Below are 16,410 nucleotides of genomic sequence, written 5' to 3'. Positions count from 1 at the left end.
GGCTATTTTTTTTTTTTTTTTTTTTCCATTATACTAAAAGTTTTAGGTGTCAGTGGCCCTTTGACGTGATAGACATACTTGCCACCAAAACGCCCCTGGTTAATAAATCTCAAGTATTACCATTATAGGTCAGTTCACGAGTTAATTTCAAACTCATAAAATCAAAAACCCTGCACTAAGTTTCACCAATGAGGAATATATTAAGTCAGCAATGATAAATAGGTTGCATGGTCAAAGTCAGCAATAAAGTCATCTAAAAAGATTAAGGGGCTAGTGTGCCATAACTGCAGAATTTTTGTACATTGCATAAGAAATTGTTTTTAAAGTAGTTGTTAAAAGCTAAGGTTGAGACTAGATTTGGAGATGCCCCTTATGCTACCTCACCACAAGAACAGCCTGCAAAGCATACCAGAATAAATGACAAATCACTTGAAACGCATAGTTTATTTTACATGAATATCCATTTTTTTACAGAAATCAATGGGACATGTGAAGCGAACTTTATAATCAGAACAACGTCCACTCTTCTGGACAGCATTTTTACAGATGAACCCAGTAGTTGTATCCACTCTGCAGAGATGAAAGTAATCACTTAAATCCAAAACATGGAAACTAATAGCAGCTTCTGAACCTATCAGTTCAGTGTACTGTGCATCATTTGTGAGCACTTCAAAGTCTTAAACCAAGCAGATCCGGTTAGATTAAGTACAATGGAGTACTTACCTACTAATGACATCCCCTGTTGAAGCCAGAGTGTTTCCAGCGACAGTTTGGACCTCAATGTCCAGCGGAAACTGGCAGATTTCATTTGGGTGTTCTATGTAGAGTTTCTCAAGTATCTCAAAGTCTCCAGTCCCACTAGGGTTGTCTCGATCGTACCATGGAGTCTTGCATTCTTAATATAGACAGGAAAGAAGATGACAATGTAGTTTGATTCAGTTGAAAGTTTTCTGAATCCAATCACATGGTAGCTCTGCTCTCAGGTTGTTTACAGTATTATATTGATGTGAAAACTTGTGGCTGAAATCAAAGTAAAAACATTGGACTTTATTCCATAGTAAAACGTTATGACTACATGTTCAGGATAGCTTGAGGGGAGGGGGAGAAAAGAAAAAAAAAAAAAAAAAAGTCCAAAATACCATGACCATTTAGATGTGAAGGACTAAATTTGGTTTTGCAATTGAACAGTATCTAGACTGTGATAACTTTCCAATTCTTAGTGTTCTTTATCCAAATCCGACAAGTTGTGCTGGAAATGATCTATTGGTTGGTAGCGGGGGGAATTACCTAGTTAACTGTGATGCATTGCCAAGTAAGAAAAGATTGCCAAAAGAGTATTTGTGATGTACAATATCACATACGATTGATCTGAACAGTAGTGGTTTTTTTTCTCTCCCTCCCCAGCATAAACTATTGGCTAAAAATACAGTACTTGTGCAAGATTACCTTTTGCTTCGCAGAATTCAACGGGGCACAAGAAACGAACTTGATAATCTGCACAAAGACCATTATGCAGCTGGTCATGATTTCTACATATAAATCCAGTTTGTGCATTAGATCTGTGAGAAAAACAAAAATATATAAACAAATTAGAATTTATGAAGTAGGCACAGCAAAAAAAAAAAAAAAAAAAAAACAATTAGTTCTTCAGACTTGACCACCTATTTGCATTTTTTTTTTTATTTAAATAAAAGATCCTGTCTAAAATGCCAAATATCCTAAACAGCAATCACCAAAATTTGCCAACCATTATCCATAGCCTGCCTTTCAGTCCAATATCTGAGATGGAAGGGGCAAAAGAGAGATGTTCACTTTGGGAAATAATTAACTAGTTTGATACAAAGCAAGAACATTTTCATGCCTTCATCATTTTAGACAGTCTCAGGTGAACAGCTCAAAAAACAAAAAAAAAACTACAAGCCGGAGTACAGGTTTAAATTACAATTGGTTTTAAATTACCTAATTTCTGCAGTATGTATCACCTGTTCCATTGACAAAATTTGGGAAATCTACCTGAAATAGTCAACATTTGTGGTTCATCTTGTACTTACGTAAGAATCACGTCGCCCGTTGTACCAACACTGGCTCCAGATTTTGTTTTGACCTCAATTTCAATTGGATGCTCACAGACCTTCCCTGGGTTTTCTTTGAGCAGGTTGGCAAGAGTTTCATAGTCTCCAGAACCAGAGGGGTTGTCTCGATCAAACCACGGAGTCCAGCATTCTGCATAAAGTCCATTGCAAGGGTGACAAATTTGAGCTTCGTAACATCGATACTTGGTATCCAAGGTCAACATTTATAAATTTCATAAGCTTCCAAACAAGCATTTGGAAAACCAGATTACCTCTGATTTCATATTTACCTTTTTCTTTGCAGAACGCAATGGGACATACGAACCGAACTTTATAGTCTGAGCAATGGCCGCTCTTCTGGTCAGCATTTTTACAGATAAACCCAGTCGTCACGTCAGCTCTGCAGGGATAAAAAGTCACTTCAATTAAAGCAATGTGTGCAGGTATTAGCCATGAAAGCAGTTTAGTGGAACCTGAACAAAATTGTCCAGTTGAAACTCAAGTTTCATCTAGCCTTATGTCAGTTTACCGGAGTGAGCACGTTTAGACATTTAAGCACGCTATACTGAATTGGTATATTTTTTTGTCAAGCCACTATGGCACTCAATCGCAACCCTCTCAAGTATCAGCAAGGCAGGTTTTGATAAACTAAAAGTTTTTATATTTGGAATAATTCGAAAGAGGACAGAAATTTTAGTGGCATGTCACAAGTCAGTGTCTGTAAAAAAAGACAGACTGGATGCAAAAATCTCACTTTTCCAAGGGTCATCAAAATGAATTTGTGCACAAAGCCACCTCGTTCAAGTGCTGTGAAAAAAGTTACTATTTGTGCATCACACTCTCCCTCAAGTCTGGTTAGTTAATTGTTCCTCAAACTAACTTCTGTTTGAGTAACTTCACTTAAACCTTTCCCAAGATTCCATACAACAAAAATTAGGCCAGCATCACAAAACTAAGGCTGCAATATCCATTTGCTCAGAAGAGAAACAATTGAATGGGAAATGCAGAGGTTTTAGAGGCCAGGAAGCATGATTTCCTTCATTACAATTGAGGTTCCACTCACCATACATTTTGTGTGGAAATCCACACAAAGTTCCTTAATCAACTCGATCTAGTACTTACACAGCAATGGCATCTCCTGTTGAAGCTACAGTATTTCCAGCAACAGTTTGGACCTCAATGTTGAGGGGAAATGAACAGATTTCCTTTGGATGTTCAAGGTAGAGTTTCTCAAGTATCTCGAAGTCTCCAGTCCCGCTAGGATTATCTCGATCGTACCATGGGGTCTTGCATTCTAAAGCAATGCATCCAGAGAGAAAGGTGTGGTAAGTTTGCAGTTCAAGAAAAAAACATTTGCATTAACCTGTAAGTGAAGCCCAGAAATCTGAGGTGTATGGCCAATACATGTACATCCTAAAAAAATAAAAAGACAGTAAGAGGAAAACCAAACAGCAGGGGGGGGGGGGATTCGCTGCAATTCAAATTTATATCAGTTTTTGTATTAAAGCCTTTGATAAGTGGCTAACATTTGGTGTCTACTTGGAATTTTGCTCTGTTGATTTCCATCAACTCATCCGGTGTATAGGGACCATGCGCATACTCCATCACCGACAAAAAAAAAAAAAATGGAAAAAAAAAACTAATCAGGAGACAGAGGGCCAAGGAGTGTCAGCAAATCCAGAAATTGGTTACTCAAAGAGGATTAAAAACTACCATTGATGGTACATTGCCCCATACAGCTGCAAACAGGCATGTGTCAGTGGCAATTCTGGCACAAAATTATTCAATGTAATGCTCAAGTTGCAGCAATAGACAAAATGAGAGAAATGTCAAGTGGAATCAAATTTCCATGGCCTTCACAAACGCAAGAATTAAGATACGTTTTCTAACACTTGTCAAACGTCAACGTTTGAAGCTACCATGCAAAGAAAAAAAAAAAAAAAAAGTTGGACAGAAATCTGTGGCATTATCACATTACCTTCAGGTTCACAGAAATCAAGTGGGCACAAGAAACGAACTTTATAATCTGCACACCGATGATTGTGTGGCTGGTCACGATTCCTACAAGCAAACCCTGTGATGGCATCAGCTCTGCAGAGACATACGATGGACTGTCATCCATTTTAAAAAAAAAAAAAAAAAAAAAAGACGTATTTTATAATCATTTGCACAGCATGTACTTACGTATGAATGACATCGCCTGTTGAACCAACACTGGTTCCAGATGTAGTTTGGACCTCAATGTCAATTGGATATTCACAGATCTTCCCAGGGTTTTCCTTGTGTAGGTTGACAAGAGTTTCATAGTCTCCAGTAGCAGAGGGATTGTCTCGATCAAACCATGGAGTCCAGCATTCTGGAGCAAGTTTTCAATCACAATGATCAGACATTTAATTTCCTTACTTACACGCAACAAAGAAATAGGATAGTTTGCTTGTTGCAAATTTATTCGTGATGAATGTGGACTTTCGTGAAAATACAAATGTGAGTACTAGAAGGGACCGGGGGCATGCTCCCCTGGGAAATAAAAATGGCTGTGGTGCCTTCTGGTGATATCTGTGAACAAAATTCAGACAAAAATTTAAAGTAAAATTTCTAAGTCCTGACCAAAAAAAAAAAAAAAAAAAAAAAAGGCAGAAGTTCCAAGGGCCAAGCCCAGACTTTTGCACCCCATTCCCTTATCACTTGATAGCACAATTACATTTGTCATTAAAATATGCCATCTTATCTCAAGACAAATTAAGTGAACTATTCAGGAAAAAGGCATCTAAAATTGTCCTTTTCCCCACATTATACATATAGAATATATCCTAGAATTTCTACACCGTACAGCAAAACATGTTGATCTGTAGTAATTACTGTTAACGTTTAAGTCTCAAACTTGTTACGTCGCGTTGTACTGATACACTACCACATTGCTCACCATCTTAGATCTAGTAATACTAATAGTATAATCAGTTCCCTTTAATATATACACGAAAAATGTACAAGTGTGGTCAGTCGTGGTCGCAGATAAAGTTGCGGGTGTGATTAGGGATGGCCCTAAAATAACTTACTGGATTAATATAACTAAAATAAAGATAAAATAAGCAAATATATAACTAGAATTTCAAATTCAGAAATGATCATTTCCAGTTTCAACGGATACTCGTAGAACATGATATAAAACGGTATTTAAAATTTTTCAAAAATTCTTGATCTGACAAACTCTGAATAAAAGTTAAATGCAGTGGCCTGTCAAGGAATAACCAAACGGTCTATCCCCTCAAATGTTTTGAAAATGCTGAAAGTTTAGTTCAACATAAAATCGGCGTTCGTGGCAACAAGCTAGCGATACATAGGAACAAACATGTCGGTCAACAATCGTGACGTGTGTGTGTGCGTGAATGCCATAAATAGGAGGCCGGCTTGCTAGAACGTGCATGCGCTCGAGGTATTGGCCACACCTGACTCAAGTGACGAGGTGGATGATAGTCTTTTTACATCGTCACACTGCCTCGCGATCGACACAAAGAGCACCCCTGGTGTAACCGAATTTCCTTTGACATGGCTCATGATGTTTACTTTCGACACAAATGCACTTGCATTACATGAAGCAGTTCTGAACATGCGCTTTCGTACATGCTCAATACGGTTAACTTGGATTTCCTGTTTCCGGATGAATACTGGTTGGAGCAGGCTTGTTTGGTTAATGTTTAGGAAATAAACAAATTAATGTCAAGACCACACAAAGTAAGCGACGTCTTGAGAGAATGCGAGGGGAGGGGCGTTACTCTTAGTGTTTGTTCCTCAACATGGCTACGCTTGTGAAAGCAAAAACAAACGCATGTTTGTCCAATGTTGTCAACTAATATTCAGATTAATTTTAGGCAATTTCAGAGCTATTGTCATGAAAATTTAAAAATCCAGAATTCCGGAGGACTTTCACTGATTTATACAGGTGTGACTCATGATTGTAGACAAACTTTTGCAATCGCTACAACGAAACTGAAAAGTAACATCAACTGCATTTGGCAAAACCCAACTTAAAAATTAAATTGGCTGAATACAAGCAGCACTGCTTTTGATTGGTTAACAGCCTTCATAAGCAACTGTCAATTTAACATTTAAAACAAGGAATATTACAGTCTCCATTTTCAATGTGAACATTGCACGGTTAACCTAGCTAGCGCTATAGCTGGGCTACAGAAGCACTGAACAGTAAAGTCTATCAAATCAAAACTCCCCACTAAATGAGCACTCCAGCAATGTCACCTGCTACAAATACATGGGACTCTACCAGAGTTCATACATTTGAAACTTCTGAAATTGCCTAAATTGGGATCTGTCGAAATGAACATCTTTCGCTAAATTGCTGTTCCTCCTAGATTAGACCAATATCACACTGCAATTAGCTCCATCACACCCACCACATGTTGCTAATTGGTAATCGTAATTCAAAAATTCAGTCCACGCAGGTATAAAAACTTTTTTTAATTGCAAAATTTGACCCTTCTTTGCTCACCATACTCGTTTGAGCACTTTTGTTAATCTGGATTCACAGTCATCACAATTTCTGGTCAATAGTGGGGTGTGCAGTATTCAGGACAAGATTACCTTTTGGGTTGCAGAACTCAACGGGGCACAAGAAACAAACTTTATAGTCTTCACAACGACCGTTGCCGGCCTGGTCACGATCTACATACAAATCCTCTCTGCGCATTTGTGGTGAAGAGGCAAACAGTACAATCAGGCATCCATGGGGTGGAATTGCATTTTGTCAACATTTGTACTTACACATGAATGACGTCGCCTGTTGAACTCACAATGGCTCCAGATGCAGTTTGGACCTCAATTTCAATTGGACGCTTACAGATCTTCTCAGGGTTTTCTTTCAACAACTCAGGAAGAGTTTCAAAATCTCCGCTACCAGAGGGGTTGTCACGATCAAACCACAGAGTCCAGCATTCTGGAGCAATCATTTACAGAGTTTAAAACATTACCATTTTACCCAAATTTGGTTAAGAAAAAAAAAAGGCAAAGTTGTTGGGCATCTAATGTGCATAAGAGAACAGTCTATCAGTAGACTCAAACCTCCCCAGTGTGTTATGCTTTACATTTTGAGCCCTCATAATCTACACAAAATAAACAAATCGAGCAGCCTGTTTACGGTCACCACTGACTTCCATGAGATTCCCTAGAAAAATACACAAAAATAAGTTTAAGATACAGGACATGTCCAAGATGTTTCAGAGCAGAAACAATGTAAAGATTAAGGTTGAACTAAAAAAAAAAAAAAAAAAAAAAAAATGTACCAGAATGAAGGAGCACGAGTGTGAACAACTGATGGAGTACAATTCAGTATTACTACAACTGCATGGTAAATCTTGATCCATGTTTCAATTGAGGAAATTGTCATACATTACCCATTTGATTATTGAAAGTGTCATTTTTGCAGCAACGGGTGGAGTTTTTTCTGGAAAATATAATATAATATATAAACCAAGTATACCATTGGCTTGTTTAAAAATCACATTCAAGGAAAAAAAAAAAAACCTCAAAAGGAAATTTACACAATTGTGCTATACTTGATAGGATGGCTGAGTTGACTACAAGGAACAACCCACTAGACAGAATTTACTGCACACAGAGGCAATAGTTCATATTTTCAAAGTTGTAGCAATGATTCACAAGGCTGGAATTTTGAATAATTCTGGTAGGAAGGTTTTAATTACAAGTGACTAGAAATATCAAGATTTAAGGTTAACACATTGGAGCTGTCTTTTAAATGAAGTGCTTTAATTCACAAATTGTTAAAGTACGTCACAGCGTGCTACCAATGAAGTCCAATGAATTCCACCTGTGTGCACTCCAGGTGTCACATGTTCTGCCAGTAAAATCTGAAACTTCAATACCAACACACACAAAAGATTACAGACCCAAACTGTGGCTGCAAGCGGAACGTCATGAATTATTTCACTGACAATACCTCTTGCACACACACTTCACAAGTCAACAGTTAACCATTGCCCCCTTGGTTTATCGCATAAACCAGACACCACCCAACTCCTCATTCCCCTTCGCTCGTCTAAAACGCTAACCCGGTTGTTTATTCCTTAGTCTGACCTCGAAGCATATATTGGCACTCACCGCCGTTCAAACGATGCTGCATCCTAAAGCCGTCCTCTCAGTAGAAGTGCACACATAGGCGGAGTCTGTGACTCCTTTATATGGGGTTTCTTCGCGCCCTTTAGCAGTCAGGTGACCAAGTAAATGATGGCAAGATTGTCCATAATGGCATTTTTAAAATTCTCACCAATAAATGTTCAACGTGGGTCATATTTATACAACTCTGATAGAGAATTGAATATGCATAAATACACTCGACAAATATAAAGAGAAAATTGTTCAATTGTACCATGTGACCCCCAGGGGCGGGGCCAAGGGCGATTCTAGGAACTGAGGTTTATGCGTGTCAGCTCCCAACCAGGAAAAATGAATTTTTGTTCAAATAAATTCATTTAAATAACTGAACTTAAAATACTGAAAAATTAAAAAATCCTCCGCCTTTAACTTCAACGTTGTCAACTATCCCAGTCCTATCCCCGCCCCCTTTCTCTGCAGTCGCCTACAAATTGGATGACTTGAGAAACTCAAAACTAACGATCTTAAAATAGAAATCCAGTGCCGCCGTCAATGGCCTGAAGGTGGACCTGGTCGAGCGGCTGTCAGCGGCACTGGTGGATGAGGCACGGATCAAGTCTTCTGGCCCAGAGACCAAAGAGCAGTGCGACAGGGGGGAAGGACAAATGATGCAAGCGCCAAGGTAAACCACTGAGTTACAACCCCCCCCCCCCCCAAAAAATAACATGCATATTACATATTACTAGATACATATTATTCATATGTAACATATTGCATTTTCAGCATGTTTAAATAATTCAATCTAATATTTTACTCCAAAGACAACATAAATAGATTACCCTCAACAAATGAAATCAAATGCATATTACCTCTGTTGGACGGAAATCTTGCATGTCCAAATATGGTCAATTTAATACTTTTTCACAAATTGCCACTATTGGTTTGTCTTCACATATGTTTTTTGTCAGCATTATGAATGTGTTCACGGTATGGGTGGTCCTTGGCTATTTTGACAGGTTTAGCCGCCCATTTTTTTGTCATTGGTGAAGGACTTCGGGACAAAAAATTTGTACGTTGGCTGGCCATCTTTTGTTTGGCCCTGCAATCGCCCGGTCGATTGCAGCCAGCTGGGTCCTGGTAACCATTCCGTCATGGGAAAATTGGTTCCTCTTAGCGGAACATTTGTTTGTCAAAGAATGGTAAACCTCCAACTCCCCAGTGTAGCAATACAGGGGACAGTATTTTAAATCAGCCTGTATTGTTTGACAAATCTGGTTAGGCAATCATGTGCATCTGAACCATTGCTCGTTGTGGTCATTTCCATCAAGGACTGGCTGTTCACATGCATGGTATAACCTTTTGTCATTCCATGCATGAACATCAGCAGCATGGCACGGGATCAATTCCCACTTTTCCTTCAATAATTTGACATTACCCTCATATGACGCTGCACACCACCAAAAACGATTTTTGATTGAACGCAACCAAGCCAAAAGTGGAGCAAGCAGTTTGTTTCTCTTACAAGCACTGACAATTTTCTTTACGATTGTTTTGCTGAAATGCCACATGTAATTTCAGGGAATTCAACCCTCATAATCTTTCTTCCACTTCTGTAGCCAATACATTGACAGCCTTTGAATTTTTAACCTTTGGATCAGCCAAATTCAACACCGCAAAATCCACTATGAGTCCAGTGTGCGCATCCATTAGACTAAATGTGCAGTATTTTGCTGTGTGTCCTGGGCTGTCACATCGGCCATCCCCAAGTATGTATCACAACTTGAGTGGCTCTCTGACAATCCTGTAGACCACCGATTTGGCATGAAATCCATGTTTCATTGATGACAGGAAACAGGTACCTCCTCTGTAGAGTATAAAATTGTGATTGTGAGGGAATAGGGATTTTTAGATAGTCTGACAGATCAAGATCTCGAGAAAAGGTATGGCCAGAGAACACGACTGCAGCAGCTAAAAGTAAGTTCCCTGCACCCATTCCCCCCAAAACAGCTTGAGACGACCATTTGAAATTGCACCCTACAGCACATTTAGTTTGCACCAACAGCCTAGAACCAATAAATGAGTGTCTGATTTCCCTTACTTCTGCTGCACATCCTGTTTTCTTGCAATTCATAAACAATGACAAAAGACATGATTCAAAAACCAAGAACCATTTTGTCATCTGCAGCATTTGGGGGAACACAAAATGTCTGAATGTCTTCAAAGTCACTTTCAATCTGTTCACAGTCACTGCCATCTCCATCAGAATCGAAAATGGAAGATGTCTCTGTGATGTAGCCCTCAACCACAAAACTAGTGTCCTTCCAGTTTGCCATTGTTTCCTCATATATGTAATCGTCTGACTGTGTGCACACTGATGGCCCTGGTATGTCTGGACTTGCAGAAAGGCTGGAAGAAGAAAAGCGAGTCATTTTAATACTCATCACAGTAATAATGTTTTTTTTAAAATAAATAAAGAAACATCACATCAAAGGATCGTTTACTTCCTCCAAATAACTGAGAAGAGTCAAGACAATGTAAATATGGGACCAGTATGTTGACTTACATTTCCAAGCACATTATTTTTCTTGAATGGACACAATTTAGTTTTCGCCAGAAAATCATACAATAGAGCTCGTACACGGAACGTCTACATTTTCATGGCACCTTATTGACGGTCGAGCGTAGCTGCTCAACATTGTGGGGGACAACAAACTGGAGCAGAATATTCACAATGCCTGCGACCTGTTGCACTGTTGGATGTCACAACAGACGAGACAGATATTCAAAGACATCATTCTATAGAATACAACTGGAAAAGATCGACTGATTTCGAAAATTGAACGTGATGGATGGTGCCCAATCAAATGCACAGGCCTGTGTAGCGATCACGTCATTTGGTAATTATGTCATGATCCTGCCGCTCCAGCCCGGGCTGTGCGGGTGCCAGTGCGGTTGCGCTGATTGGTAGGCGCACACCTGCGCCTCATGCAGCCTGATTATGCTGTGTATTTATATGACCCCGATGACGACTGGCCGGCGCCAGTTCGTTGAGCTTCATGTCCCGTTCGAGTGCTCCGGTATCCCTCATCGACAACCTGTGTGTACCGACCTTCGCCTGTTCTCCGACCAACCTTGTAAGCCTGACTCCTTTGATACTTCTGCCTGCTTTGATCGTTCTCCTGTGTACCGACTCCTGCCTGCCCGCTCACCTGCTCTCTTTGCCCGACGTCCCAACTACCGCTGGTGCACCTGACTGCCTGCTCGATCCCCGACCTCGGCATTTAGTGGACGTTTCTCCCTGAACTGCCTTGCGTCGTCCGGGTCCTGCATTTGGGTCCTGCTCTCGTTCCAATGGGACTTGACAGAACGAACTGGCCACAACAGGACCCAGCAGGAAAGACCCGGCGTCGCCGGGACCGACGCAAGGTAGACTGTCTGCCGGAGGACCAAGCCTGTCTGATCCGGGTAGGCTCCTTGACGTCCTCCGCTTCCGTGTCTTATGTGCCGCCAGCGAGGTATGAATACGTCCCGAACACGACCCGTCCGGCTCCTCATATTCTTCTGGACTCTGACTTTTCGGAATATGAGGAGGACCGTGATTTGTATGACCGGCTGCCGGAGTACGACTCCGATTATTCTGATTATGAATCTGCTCGTCCGATCTTTCATCCCAGTCAGTTTGTTTCACCTCGCCGCGTTTCCAGCACCCGAGCGTCTTCGCCCGGTAGGTCCAAGAACACCAATCCGTATGAGGGAACCCGCTTGGCCATCTACCCGGGACCTCCGCGTGGCGGCCAGAGGAGATGCCCCGGCCGGGCGCTCCCTTGTGCCTCCCGCTGTGCGGCAACTAAGACATTGTCCTCCCACTCCTCGCCGGGAACGGCGAAACCGGCTGGTGGCGAAGCTTCCAGCCCAGAGGGAGGAGGAGCCGCCAAATCACGAGGCATTCTGCCGCGAAATGCGGGCGCATATAGAGCGGCAGAGCGCCGAATTGGCGGCTCTCACGGCCCACGTCCGGCAAGGATTGGCGAACCAGCCGAGCTACGCTGACGTCACAACCACGACGGACTCACTGCTGACGCAGGTTCACGTGGCAGTTGGAACTGACCCGCTCCCGAGACACGCCCACGTGTCAGTTTCGACTGACTCTCTGCCTACTCTCGTTCACATCGCCGTGGAAACAGATCCGCCCCCTCACCAAGTGCACCTCGCAGTGGGAACGGATCCGCCTCCTCGCCATTCCCACGTCGAGGTTTTGGCTGTTCCAAGCAGAGCTCACGCGGCAGTTGGAACTGACCCGCTCCCGAGACACACCCACGTGTCAGTTTCGACTGACTCTCTGCCGACTCTCATTCACGTTGCCCTGGAAACGGATTCGCCACCGCGCCACGCCCACGTTGCTGTTTCAACGAATGCACTGTAAGCTCACGTGGCAGTGGGGGCCGACCCGATGCCGCCTCACGTTGCTGTCCAGGAGGTGGCGACGTCTCCACAGCCGCTTCTCGTCCATGCCCTGGAGTACCAGCGGCGACCGGTCCCCGGTCGTCCCCTGTTCCTGCTCCGACGGCGACGGGCACGTCCATATGTTCCCGTCCAGGAGGTGGCGATGGTGCCGCCACCTTCTCACGTTCCTGTCCAGGAGGAGGTGGCACTGGCGCCGCCTTCTCACGTTCCTGTCCAGGAGGAGGTGGCACTGGCGCCGCCTTCTCATGTTGCTGTCCAGGAGGAGGTGGTGATGGCGATGGTGTCGCCGCCTTCTCACGTTGCTGTCCAGGAGGAGGTGGTGGTGGCGATGGTGTCGCCGCCTTCTCACGTTGCTGTCCAGGAGGAGGTGGTGATGGCGATGGTATTGCCGCCTTCTCACGTTGCTATCCAGGAGGTGGTGATGGCGATGGTGTTGCCGCCTTCTCACGTTCCTGTCCAGAAGGAGGTGGTTATGGCGATGGTGTTGCTGCCTTCTCACGTTGCTGTCCAGGAGGTGGTGATGGCGATGGCGATGGTGTCGCCGCCTTCTCACATTGCTGTCCAGGAGGTGGTGATGGCGATGGTGTTGCCGCCTTCTCACGTTCCTGTCCAGGAGGTGGTGATGGCGATGGTGTCGCCGCCTTCTCACGTTGCTGTCCAGGAGGAGGAGCTGGGGAGTTCTGTGGAGCCACCCCGGAGCTGGAGAGACTTCGGGATGGCTGTGATGGTGGCAGTCATGGATCTGGTCCTTCTCGCCATCATCCTCTTCTCTCCTGAGGGCTCCCAGCTGCTTCAGGACCTGGCCTCGTTGGTGACCAATCCACGGCTGCCTCCTGACCAAGCCTCGGTGGCGACCAGTCCCTGGTCGTCTCGCAACCACGGCGTGGGAGGTTCTCGTCCGGAGCAGTTTCCTGCCTCGGCCTGGTTCCTGCTTCGTCGTTTGGTTCCTCACAGAGGTCGTCCTCCCGAATCGCCCCGTGGGGACCCTGGTGCTTGGCGTCCGGGTCGTCCTCCTGACCTGTCCACCCGGACGCCTTGCGTTTGGGGGCATGGATGGCCATCAGACTGGAGTTTGGGGGGGGCGTGCCCTCCTCCGGATCCCCCTTCCGCCCACCCCTGACTGTGTCAATTATTGTCCGTTTCTCACCTGCTCTCTTCGCCCGACGTCCCAACTCCCGCTGCTGCACCTGACTGCCTGCTCGATCCCCGACCTTCGTTTCTCCCTGAACTACCTTGCATCGTCCGAGTCCTGCATTTGGGTCCTACTCCCATTCCGATGGGACGTGACAAATTATTCTTCTCTATCTCAAATTCCAAAGAGCTATTTATAATGCCAAGTAGGCTCATTTTAAACAAGCTTAGTGACTTCTATAGGTGACAACGTCACATCCGTTTGAATTTTTTCTGGCCGCCGTATTAGATTAGATTACATGAGATGCCTTTTGACTTCTAAGACGATGGTGCTCACGTGTTGTGTTATTGGCTGCTATAACAAGTTCAGCAAAGAAGGGAACAGACGTTTTTTCCGATTTCAGAAAATAATTACGCACCATGTACCCCAAACAGAAGAAATGTCGAGCAAACGGCAAGCGAAGTGGCTCAGTAATATCTCACGTGCAGATCTCACTCACCCACAGTTTCAAGTCGTGCGTGCAGCGATCACTTCATAAGTGGTAAGTTTAAGCCGAGTATTGCACTTTGACCATATCCTCCTTCCGCTATTTTTACATGTATGTGTTGTTTGGTGTGTTTTATATTACAAGACTAACGGTGTTTGATCGGTCTACATGTACATCCAACTCGGCCCTCGATCGAAATCGGCCGCCAGTGACTGGAGAGGCTTTTCATCTACAGTTTAGGATACAAACGTATGAATGTGTGTTCTGCGTTTGCTGTCTGTTTAATGTCTGTAAACGTCAAATTATTTTTAAGAAGGAAATATACCGTATATATATTTGAAAACAACACGAGTATGCATGTAGCACCTGCCCACATAATAATCACGTTTTGTAGAACTGAGAACAATACACTTTTGGGGAAATGCACTGTGCAGGTTACTATGCGTAAATAGTCTGACCAAAACTGTCCGAGCCAGCCCATAAAATACCTTTTTTTTTTTGTTATTTTGACATTTGTTTGGTATACTCAGCTAATGTCAAAATGATAAATTAGGTATATAGGCTTAAGGCTAGTATTTCTGTAATACGCCCTGTTGGACTACCTACAAGGTTGATAGTTTAGGTAGCAGTACCTTAAAATGTAAAATGGCAAATGTGACAAAGTAAATAGATACTTGTTATGGAATTGACCCCTGCGTAGAAATTGCGTAATCCGCGTCACTGACCAATCAGAGGTCTGCATAAACCACACCCCTTGTTGACGTCCGCCATTACCTCAGACAAAGTCGCATGGTCCAATATAGCTTCTGTTGGCGGTTTATCGTGTATTTGGGTTCCTTAACAATAGATATGGTTAAGTGGTGTAGTCACGGACATTGTAATAGAGAGAACAGGTATCCTGAAAGGCTAGTTGGTGGAGCTCAATTCGTACTCTTTCCAAAACCGAAGACCGAGTACGAAAAATGTCTTCGATGGATCAAACTATGTGGAAGACCGCATGATCAACTGAATCCATCTAAAATCAACCGGAACAGATATGTTTGCACGAAGGTAAGCCCTATTTTTGATTTTCAATACATGTCTCATATAAATGAATTAGCAGTTCTTCGGTTGCATAATATAGGTACGTGTGAATGATTGACACACTTGATCTGTGTTGAACGATACTTTGCGAGGACCTGACTGCACAAACGTGTCTCTTTGTTGGCGGCTAGCGAGGTAAGCTAAACCGGACTAGCGATTCCTAAAAGCCTTCGACGTGCACAGAGACACCAAGACTGAAGGAAGGATGTTCGAGGACACTAAAGTAGTGATTGTCGTACTCGATCGGGACTTACGTAGGGTCGCCACTAATTCAAGTATAATTATTGAGGGGAGCATGTGACGTTTTCGTTCATACGGCGGTTCACAAACGGCTATACAGATACAGATTCTGCACACAAACGTGATATGTAACACGAAAATAGGAAACTGTCAATGACGAATTTGTCTTTGGGTTATAATATATTATATTATGTGGCTTCTCGTTCTTCCTCTGAAAGATCTCGCGCTAATATCGATGGTTTCTCCGTCGATATGCATGGAAATACCATTGAAATAGCCCTCGCTGAAATACTTGAAGCCCTGCTGTCTGGTCTTCAACGATATTTCACTATTCGCTAAGAATGCGAGTGAAAAATCAGCTGGTAAATGGGACAATTTCGCTCTCGTCTTTTCTTCCTGCGACGCCATTTTGTCAAATGTTTGTCTGAGGTTAGCAACAGTGGGGTGACGTAACTTCAGGAGGCGTGGTTAAGTAAGTCCCCTGTACGGAGGGGTCAATTAAGTCAAGGCCTGAATCTGGACTATAACCCTATTCTATATATACAATTATATATATTTATATACTTTTTCTTTGATAGGTCAGCCTGCTCCACTGTTCCCACCTGAACACCCAGACTGGGCGCCTACATTGAAGCTTGGTCATACTAAACTCACCGTCTCAGCGGAGACTGCAACTTCAAGACATCACCAGGTTGTTGAATGAAGAAGTTGAAAATATTCACAGGTTTTATATATCTATCTATATATCTATATATATCTATATAGATATATAGATGAATATATGTATTTTTTCTCAAGGAAAAAGGAAG

General features: G+C 43.0%; 2 protein-coding genes across 3 annotated transcripts in view; both read right to left on the bottom strand.

Annotated features, from left to right (window-relative positions):
* Window positions 1-429: 429 nt before the first annotated feature.
* LOC133505311 (mucin-5AC-like) overlaps window positions 430-16,410 on the bottom strand; it is a 31,330-nt gene continuing 15,349 nt past the window's right edge. Inside the window, exons 1-9 of one of the 2 annotated variants that reach the window (XM_061828442.1) lie at window positions 6,669-6,789; window positions 4,257-4,428; window positions 4,051-4,163; window positions 3,195-3,366; window positions 2,363-2,472; window positions 2,052-2,223; window positions 1,447-1,559; window positions 724-895; window positions 430-570 (exon numbers count right to left, since the gene is read on the bottom strand). In XM_061828442.1, coding sequence (XP_061684426.1) covers window positions 444-570; window positions 724-895; window positions 1,447-1,559; window positions 2,052-2,223; window positions 2,363-2,472; window positions 3,195-3,366; window positions 4,051-4,163; window positions 4,257-4,428; window positions 6,669-6,774 — 1,257 coding nt within the window. In that variant the 5' untranslated portion in view covers window positions 6,775-6,789 and the 3' untranslated portion in view covers window positions 430-443. Of the gene's footprint in view, window positions 571-723; window positions 896-1,446; window positions 1,560-2,051; window positions 2,224-2,362; window positions 2,473-3,194; window positions 3,367-4,050; window positions 4,164-4,256; window positions 4,431-6,668; window positions 6,790-16,410 lie in introns of those variants that run through there. The other variant, XM_061828440.1, reaches the window with a different exon arrangement.
* Window positions 6,828-8,349, bottom strand: LOC133505315 (cartilage intermediate layer protein 1-like). Its single transcript, XM_061828445.1, has 5 exons — window positions 8,202-8,349; window positions 7,478-7,527; window positions 7,367-7,394; window positions 7,222-7,248; window positions 6,828-7,020 (listed from the first exon to the last, which is right to left on the bottom strand). Exons 1-5 carry the CDS (start codon window positions 8,221-8,223, stop codon window positions 6,845-6,847), a joined length of 303 nt encoding a protein of 100 aa, XP_061684429.1. The 5' UTR covers window positions 8,224-8,349; the 3' UTR covers window positions 6,828-6,844.

The sequence above is a fragment of the Syngnathoides biaculeatus genome, chromosome 8 (genome assembly GCF_019802595.1).
Source record: "Syngnathoides biaculeatus isolate LvHL_M chromosome 8, ASM1980259v1, whole genome shotgun sequence".
In the NCBI taxonomy this organism is placed as follows: domain Eukaryota; kingdom Metazoa; phylum Chordata; class Actinopteri; order Syngnathiformes; family Syngnathidae; genus Syngnathoides; species Syngnathoides biaculeatus.
Note: the sequence above shows the minus strand (reverse complement) of the source record. Positions and strands in the feature narration are given on the sequence as shown.